At 46.0% G+C, this 9,622-nt stretch overlaps 1 protein-coding gene across 1 annotated transcript in view; it reads left to right on the top strand.

The window, feature by feature from the left end:
- Nucleotides 1-4,656: 4,656 nt before the first annotated feature.
- Nucleotides 4,657-9,622, top strand: part of ABCA12 (ATP binding cassette subfamily A member 12) — a 644,885-nt gene continuing 639,919 nt past the window's right edge. The window contains exon 1 of the mRNA XM_078680598.1: nt 4,657-4,725. Within this exon, the coding sequence (XP_078536724.1) occupies nt 4,657-4,725 (69 nt within the window). The remainder of the gene's footprint in view (nt 4,726-9,622) is intronic.

The raw sequence follows: 9,622 nt of genomic DNA, 5'->3' as shown, positions 1-9,622 counted from the left end.
GAGTGACCCTTACACACCACAAATTACGATACATGTGTAGCACCTATACCCGCCGGCACCGCTTTCACCGTTGAAATGGCCGCTCATCACCCTTGATGCTTTTCTTTGACACTCCCGATCCAGGTGTAACGATCCTCTTGTCTGTCCACCTCCTGCAGTTGTGGAGTGGTGCCCTTCCCAGGTATCAACCATGGGTCCGGTCAGATATAAAATAAAAACAAACACAGACGATTAGTGCTTCTGGCCTCCGGACGAAAGATACAGTACACATGCATGTCCTATGTTGTTGTTACACGTTAAGCCTTAGCTAAGGTCTGCCCCCGGATGCAATCCCATCCAACCTGCAGCTGCCAGTGTGTCGCCTAGCATCCCTCTTGTGCCACCTGCGGAACATTTACTTTAGGGCTACCATAAGGGTGCCTGGTAGTATTACCTTCATGAAAGCCTAGACCTATAGTCCACAGTGAATGCCATAGCCCATCCATGATCACTTCAGGACAATCCACAGTGAAATGCCGTGCAATGCGCTGTATGGTTAGGTAGAGGTTTCTGGCTTCCTAACGAAAGCTGCCCCACATGTGCCTGCATCATCATCATCCTCATGTGCTACGCCTTAGCTGGGAATAACCCCAGATGTATTTCCCTCCTTACTCGCCGCTGCGAGTGGTCAGCATAGCATCAGTTTATGTTACATGTAGCGCATTTCAACTCAATGCTACCGTGGGGTGCCTATTAGTATAGCCTTACCTAATAATAAACCTGTAGGCTACAGTGAATGCCATAGCCCCTCCATGATTACTTACTGTCGATACCACAAGCGCACTACCCGCACTTGGAGCCCAGGGCTTTAGACACCGGCCCCCCCACTGCCTATGTGATGCCGCAACTGGGTGCCGGGACCCCTTTTGAAGGTATGACAGCAGGGGCCAGGGTGTGTAGGAATATCAGGACCCCAAGAAAGAGGTCATTAGCGTGGAGAGGTTCCCCGATTGTTGTAACTCTCAGTTCGGTTGATGCCATTGATAGAAATTCTAAAATGAGATGAACTTGTGATATAAAAGCTGTCCCCCCAACAACTCAATGAGAGATACATATTATCAGTATCAAACCCCTCACGCATGACTGTTGGCTTTGACAATGGCTGACCCTTGCGTAATATAACTAAGGGGCAACAACATCCTATATATACTATTGCTAGGATACCAAACTTACGCCCCGTGAACACCACGCCCATAGAGATGCTCTGAAGTCTCCAACAGAGAGCAGTACCCCAGGTCCAGTTAGACCGTTTCAACACCTTTAATAAGCTGCATGTAACATGTGACCCTCCAGCTGCCAGCTGCACCACATATGACTTTGCCAATCAATTCATAGTTTACCGTCATATATCATAAATCGTGATGCAACATTAATTTCAACAGATCCGTGTTTAACCCGTTACCATCAAATCGGTCTGCAAATCAGTCCGACCCTTATGCCTGTATAGGAGCATCAGCAGCATAAAAGATGGGCATTAGGCATGGTCACGACCTTCTTTTTTAGATCTACTCTATTATAGTGAGTCCTTTGCGTGCTGTATGTCCTCTGCAAAAATGACCTGAAACTAATAGGCATACTAAGGCATGACAATTTCTTTGCTGGCATTTGGTACGGCTGACTCATTAGGCAATAAGACAGGGGGGGGTGCCCAAATGTTGCGAAGTAAGCACGCAAGTGTGACATGAATCAGCAAGCACACAGGTGATCCAGAAATTGTATTGCCACTATCTGTGCTTAGCATACTGCGCTTTCGTAGCTTTGTCCTGTCCTCACCTCAAGGCATAGAACCAAGGCATCATACCCCTTCTTCCTGACTACTGGCTTTGCCAACAGCCGGTACTATAATTAAGCAGTAACCATGATTTGTATATAATTATGAACAGGCTACCCCACAACAAGACTGTTGCCCTTGCGTCCTCCAAAAGAAAGCTGTAATCCCGGGACCAGGTGCACAATTCTAGAAAACCGAGCAGAAGGACAATGCTACCCTTATTAAGTCAAACTGAGAAAATAAGCAGATGCCACGGATTGAAAGGCTACCACTGTCAGCCAAAGGTATGTAATTACAGATTTATTTCCGACATTGTGACAAGACCACTGGATGGCAGCTCAGGCTCCTAGATCCCGTCTCCTGCGTACTGACCAAGCTCCCACAACATGCTAAACTGATTACGGCCCCACGGTGGGGGCGAGGAGCGAGCCTGGGAAGCGCGGGCACAAAGAGGCCGCTTCCCGCGCTCCCCAGGCTCTTAACCCCTTCCAGGCTGAAGTCCCGCCCCCCCGACCCGGAAGTGTAACAACCACTTCCGGGGCGGGTGCGGGACGCGAAACCCAGCAAGGGTCGGGCAGCAGGGGGGCGGGGGGGGGCCGGGCCCAGCCATGTGTGCGTGGGGGCAGATTGGCCCCCCCTTTTCTTTCTCTCCTTCAGTCGGCATCCATGGGCTGATGATGCAATTCTGGACTTCATCCTCATCTGAATTATATACTATTGCGAGACCTCCTCTGATGTGTCTGTAAAACGTACTTTTTGTCCCAAATTTTTTGTCCTGAATTTCTGTCCTGAATTTTGACCCTTTGTCCTGAATTTTGACACTCACCCTCCTGAATTTGCACCAATGCCAGTTGGTCCCCCCTACACACACGTGGACTGCACTGGCCCATTTGACCAGTTTTCCGCCACTTCTGCGTGAAGGGCCGACATTCTCCTGTGGCATTTACACAGGCTGCACTACAAAGACCAGGGCCTTGAAAAGCCGGTCTGTCCTGTAAAGATGAGCATGTTGCCAAACAACATAGAGCCTCTGGCCACCCGGAGTGTGGCAACGGCAGACCAGCAACCGGTCTGCAAAGAGTGCTCGGAACAGGAAACGCCGACTCACCTAGAGTGGGAGGGTGGCTTCGAGGATCGCCACATACGTGCACTGCGTGGGAAGCAATCAACCGTTTGGGGGCGTACATATTCTCAGTGCTGTACAAAACGAAACTCCGCATTCATGCATTCATCCCCAACATCGCGTTTAGTACTGACAGGCAGCCTAGCCGGTTTCGCTGTTTGTCCTCTGTGTAACTCTGCGGGCTCCCTTGTCCACGAGCAAGGGAGAGCGCAACATTGTATTTTTAACTCCATGAGGCTGTCTAGCGCTTGACGGTGTTTTTCAGTAACAGAGAAAAGGCCGCACCTCTTTCCCTTAAGTAGTTGTCTTCCATTGGAGATCGGGGGGAGGGTCCATTGGAGATCGGGGGGAGGGTGGGGGTTCGTAACTATCCACAGCAAACAAAAAATACAAATATGGGGCTAGACAGCAAGAGCGTTAAAAAAAAGTAAGGGAAAAACTAGATATCAGGTCGGAACATTCAAGGGTAGCACTAGGCATTGGGCGGGGATATTGTAAACGCCACATAGCTGAATATTTTGCTTATAAGTAGAACACATTGATTGCTACGGTCTTACGGGTTGAAAGCGACGCAACAACGAGATTATTTCTGGTAGGAGGAAGGAGTGTAAGAATCTGTCGTTAGGACACGCATCAGACATTCGTGTTTCTAATGTCGATAACGGGAGTTACTTTGACTTGGGTAATTTTGAATCTTGGAAATGAGACGTCACACAACAGAATGTAGTTTGAGCTCAGAACTGAAAGTCTTTTGGTATTGGCCAGTGTTTGAGACATTTTAGAAAGAGAGACTTTGAAGTTCTCTTTTATTAGTTGCATAACAAAGCTGTAATAAGCTAATATAAGAATGAGTTTCTATGCAATATCAAACATTTGGCAAAATTGGCTAACAGACTTGAATCCGCGATTTTTTTCTCGTTTTTCTTGTTATACGTTTTAATTCCATATTACCTTTCACTGTATCATTATCTTATCCCTAATAAAGTATTAAAATAAAACAAAAACAAAGTTGCCGTGGCAGGCCGCTCGGACGTCAAGTACTGGCCTGGACCGGTAGCGTGTCATGTATTAATTGGTACGTGTCAGTGTCATGAAATCACAAGATTCCAATGTATGCCCCCTTCGGACCCTCCAGACTTGGCGGGGCGCCTGGTTTTAGCTTCCACCCATTATCTTGGTTTCGGGCCCCAGTCTGATCAGTCAGCCTGCGGGCTGTCAAAAGCCGGGGTGACTCCCGCAGCCCAGTGGCTTCTCTCTAAATCCGACACCTGCCACTGAACGGGCGAGGCACCGGCACGTTCCGAGGTGTGCCCGCCCGGGCTGTTTTGTGATTGCGTGGAGGAAAGGGGGCCGGCCTTTGTAGAATTCTTGCGTGCCAAGAGCATCTCCACTCCTTGAAAGCAGTCACTACCTTTGCAGAGGAGCTCACCCGCACCACCACCTGTCCCCTGCCGCCTGCGCCAACTGCTCCCAGCCTCCACCACACGAGGGGGAGAAGATTCCAAAGGATAAAAAGAAGAGAGGTGCTTTTTGACATTTCGACCGGTAATAATATTCGTGAGGACAGCCTGCCGTGAGTTCCAACGTAGACCAGTGAACCTTTGTGTCAGCTTGAAAACCTCTTTGCGTCGGTCCTAAGAGATGGCAGTTCCACCCGGATTCTGATTTCTGATAATTTTTTGACCCTTCACCCCGGCCTCCGCCACTGTACCCAGCTGGCATCATGGTTTCCTTTTTTCATCAACTCGGTGTTCTACTGTGGAAGAACTGGCTGAGCGCCCGCAGGCAACCGGTAAGTGCTAGGAAACCCCAGAGATAATAAAAAACGTGTTTGACCAAGTGAATCTTTTAATGTCTTCCAATGACAACGGGTTCGAACAGCACCCCTAAAAAGTACTGTGTGGGGTGTTCAGTGCAATACTTGCTTGTGCAGGTAAGTCCAGGGGGTGGTCTCTGGCACTCATTTTTGGAGATTGTAATTTCTATTTTATCATCAGACTTTGACCCAGGGCAAGAAAGAGAAATTAAATACAATTTAATGAAAAAGAACTTATAAACACACACATATTCTAGGGCGTCTTGGCGCTATTCAACTGCAAACCCATTGCAGTGAGTGATGATTAAATCAGACAGAGTTACATCAGAGGGTAAATCGCAAGGCTTTCCTGAATTTCTTGTGGCATTCTAAGGACAACTAGGAGGGGCAAATAATTCCCTAATTTAGACGTAGCATTGGAGAAGGATCTGCCCCCCTGCCCCCAATGACTAAGTGATAATCTAGGTACCACTAAATTATTTCAAGTTTAATGAAGATGTCACTTGGGAATGTGACAGCTTGAATTTAGGGGCACATTCGTCAAGCCTTTCCCCATTCGTTTGTGAATGGAAAAAAGTATTTTCCTATGCATGTAGGTTTTGGCATTCGCAATTTAGGTAGTCACAATTTTTTGCGATTACCTAAATTGCGAATGCATTTAGGGAATCGTAATTTGTGATTCCCTAATGCTGGTGCATGTAGCCTTTCCTAAATGAAAACTGTGCATTTAGGAAACGCTAATTACCATCAACTTCAAGTTGATGGTAATATGTGCATCCTTTGAAAAATGCACAAAAATTCATTTTACAAAGTGCCATGTTGCGCACCCATGCCCCTAGGGCATGGGTGCGCTTTACATGCGCACACTTACTTTTTATTTGTTGGGTGCTTCGGGGGACCTTAGGCACCCGGGCAGCCTTGGATTTTCTTTAGCTATTTGCGAATACCAATTTGATAATCGCAATTAGCGAATGCAATACCATTCATTCCTATGGGCCAGTAGGCCCATAGGAATGAATGAAGTCACATTACCTAATAGCGCTTCGCGCTTAATTCGCTATTAGGTAATGTTAAGGAATTGCAAAATGGTTTGCGATTCCTACATGCAATATTGCGATTCCCAAATAGCAAATAGCACATCGGTAAAATTCACTATTTGGGAATCGCAAAATGTGGACTTGATGCATGTGCCCCTTAGTTCTTAAAAGGGTAGATTTTCCTGAAAAGCCTAACAATGTTAAAACAGGAGGCTGTGACCTGACTCACCAGAGTAGTAAATATCAGTCTATCATCAGACATAATTCCCAGATTCCTTTCTGATTTAACTGGGATAGCAAGAGTACCAAACTCAGTGGGCCACCAAGACTTTGACCATTTGTACAGAACGGCATATGGTAACAAATGTCTCAAAGAGATCAAACAAAATAAGAGCAGGGAGTCTCCACCATCTACAATAAATCTGATATAATCTGCGGCAGCTGCTAGCGGCAATTCTGTGTTGCAACCACTTATAAAACCAGGATGTCATTTAGCCAGATGATCATGGTTATCCAGAAGCGCAAGATCTGGGTTCAGTACTCTCTCCAAGACTTTGGCAGGCATCAGCAATATAGAAATAGGCCCGGAAGTGTTTTAGCTCTCTAGGAATAGTGTGCAATTTTGTAATTAAAGGGATAACTATAGCCTGCTTCCAAGCCCCTGGAAAGATGCCCAAATCAATTATTCCATTAAATGATGTAATAAGTTGTTTGGAGATAGTATAAACAATGAGCTGCATAATTCTGGAAAAACAGGAATCAGTGGGAGCCCCAGATGTCATGGTAAGAACATGTCATTGCTGTTCTATAAGGTGGGAGCATTTCTGTAGAAGCAAATAATTAATTTCCATTACCAAAAGATTGAGACGGAAATTGAAGCCTAACGGACAGGCTAAAGGAAATTCCTGACAAATTACATTTACATGATTCAGATTTTTTTTGCTAGTTTGTCACAGAGGGTCTGTGTCACATCTTTATTCGAGAAGTTAACATATTGCAAAAGATCTATGACCAAGTTAAAAAAAGCTCATGAACCTGGTTCTCAACTCTGCCAATTTTGTTAGGGGCATGTTAGACCTGGCACCATTGGCGTGGGTCTCCCTTCTGTTTTTTGCTCTTGCCTCATGTGTTTTTGCTGTGTGTTAGACTCCGTTTTGCTGGTCTAGTAGCTTTGGGCACTTTGTCACTGCCGTTCAGTGCCAAAGTGCAGGTGCTCCCTTTATAAATTATTGTTATGGATTAGTGATTCCTTGATTGGCATATTTGATTTACTTGTCAGACCCTTGTATGGTTACCTGTGTGTGCCCAGGGCTTGTAAATGAAATGCTGCTAGTGTACTGCAGCATTGATTGTGCCACCCACAGAAGCAGCCTGTAAAATTTAACTCTGGCTTACCATTGCAGAGCTTGTGTGCAGTCTGGGACTGTCATGTCGACTTGGCAAGTGAACACACTTGCCAGTCCCTAAACCTTCGTGTTGCTACATATTTGTCACCCCTAAGGTAGGCCCAAAGTAACCCTGCGGGCAGGGTGCATTCTATGTTAAAGGTAGGACATGCCCTGATGTGTGTGGCATGTCCTGATAGTGAATTCTTGCCAATTTCGTTTTTCACTATTGCAAGGCTACCTGTTCACATAGGACAAAATGGGGAGTTTGTTTATAACATCTTATAAACATAACTGGCCCTGGGAACAAGGTAGAAAAATACAGTTTAGTATGTCTAAACTCAGAATGTTAAAATGCATCTTTTAGTGAGGGTGATTTTTACATTCTGTGTTTGAAAATACCACTTTTAGAAAGTAGGTATTTTCTTGCCTAACCATCCTGTATGCCTCTGCTAGGTTTGTGTATTGCACGTCGAGCTTTTGGATGACAGGGGCTGGAGAGGGGCTGCGGCTCCAGAAGTCTGATGAGTCAAGGCTGGGCTGAATAGGCCTGGGCTGCATTTAGAGTAGGGGATGGATATTTCGTTTTCACCTGAATGGGCCTAGTCTGCCTTCAACAATGCTGTTTCCACCTCCTGCCAGGAAGCTGCACCAGTGAGGACAAAACTGGTTTTGGCTGAGTACAGATGCTCTCTGCCTTCAGAGAACAAATGATTTGTGTGTATAAAAAGTGGTTCCCAAACTCCACACTTTTAGATCACTTTTAGTAATCAAGAGAAACCTTTGCCAAGGAGAAGAGCCAGATAAGCTGAGGAGAAATACAGCCAATGTTCTGTTTGCTCTCTGGGGTTGGTCTGCAGTGGCTGCTTGCTGCTAAGGAAAGGAGAAAAGGACTTTGCTGTTTGTTTTGTCATCTTGAGGATGATCTCCAAGGGCTTGAAACTGAGCTTGCCTCCTGTTCTGAAGTCTTAGGGACACAAAGACTTCACCACCAGCTCCCCTGAATTTCCTTGCTGTAAATTCCAACCTGCAAAGAGATTCCTGCTGCTGTTTAGGACCCCTGGAGACTATTTGTCGCTGGGATCTGAAAAATGGACGCAGTATGAAGAAGCGTGACGCATCCGTACCTGTTTCCGATGCAACTCTGAAGAAACCGTAGCAGCACCTGCCGCGGATCGAGAAATCGCCGCATGACGCATCGGGTGTAACGATCTCCAAAGTCCGAGATCGCCGCACCGTTTCCAATGCAAGACTGCTGGGCGGCTGCAAGAAACCACGCATCATACCTGATCAACGCATTACATCAAGGCGCCAAGACTGTTGCATCGTTGGGGGCTGCAGTAAGAAACAGACGCATCAACTTCACACGCAGTAAGGATTCAGTGCATCACCTCCACTGAGTGTAAGGAACCGATGCATCACCTTCCCTGCGGCCATTTTGTTTGTTTTGCGTGATGCATCTAAGGTACTTTTGAGAAAAGTGTTGCATTTACAACTTGCATTGAACTGAACTATTTCTACCATTTGGAAGCCTAATTTTTAATTCTGTAGTGTCGATTTTTGTCGTTTGGTCTTGTTTAGATAAAGATTAATTATTTTTCTAAACTGGTGTGGTGTCCATTTGTAGTGTTTTCACTGTATTACTGTTTGTGTTCACAAATGCTTTACACACTGCCTTTGAGATAAGCCTGTCTGCTAGTCCAAGCTACCAAGGGGGTGAGCAGGGGTTATTTTAGGAGTGTATCCCCTTACCCTGACAAGAAGCAAGGGTCACTATTTGGACAAAGGTGCAAACCATTGCCAACTAGAGATCCCCATTTCTAACAGGACATATCTGAATTTTTCTTAAAAGAGGGAAGTTTTATAATCACAATTTGTTTATTTGTAGTTTATTTATTGTTCTACTACCTAATTACAATGGACTGCAGATAGTGAGGTCACATACTCCAATTTCCCTATGGCAGTTTGTGCTACATCTGTAAACCAGCTGTAGCACAAGCTCCCATAGGGAAATGGGATGTTGTGTTCATCTCTGCACCGCGAGCAGGCACCTCAGGTGCACCACATGGTGCAGGGATCATCAACAGGGGAGCATCATAGGTGCCCCCTTGGCCTCCAACCTGAGGCCAAAAGGAGAAGGGGCCCTGCTAAGGGCCCTCAAACTCATTTCCAACAGGCTATCCATGTCAGAAAGCCCAACATGGAAAGCCTGTCAGAAACCGGGCGGAAACGCGTCAATTAGGATTAAGGGCCGGTCTTCGACTGGCCGATGGGCTCTTTGAGCCTTCGGAATCCAGCCAGAATGACCGGCTGGTTTCAATTCCGTCCACCTATATTGTAATTAGGCGTACGGAATTGAAACCAATGATCTCGGTCGGAAAGCCTCTGACCGAGATCGTAATAGGTTGCAAAATGTACTGGTCTGAAAAATAGCATGTTTAACTTCTTGTA

The sequence above is a fragment of the Lissotriton helveticus genome, chromosome 3_1, assembly GCF_964261635.1.
Source record: "Lissotriton helveticus chromosome 3_1, aLisHel1.1, whole genome shotgun sequence".
Classification (NCBI taxonomy): Eukaryota; Metazoa; Chordata; class Amphibia; order Caudata; family Salamandridae; genus Lissotriton; species Lissotriton helveticus.
The sequence above is the reverse complement of the archived record's forward strand: the minus strand, read 5'-3'. Positions and strand labels throughout refer to the sequence as shown.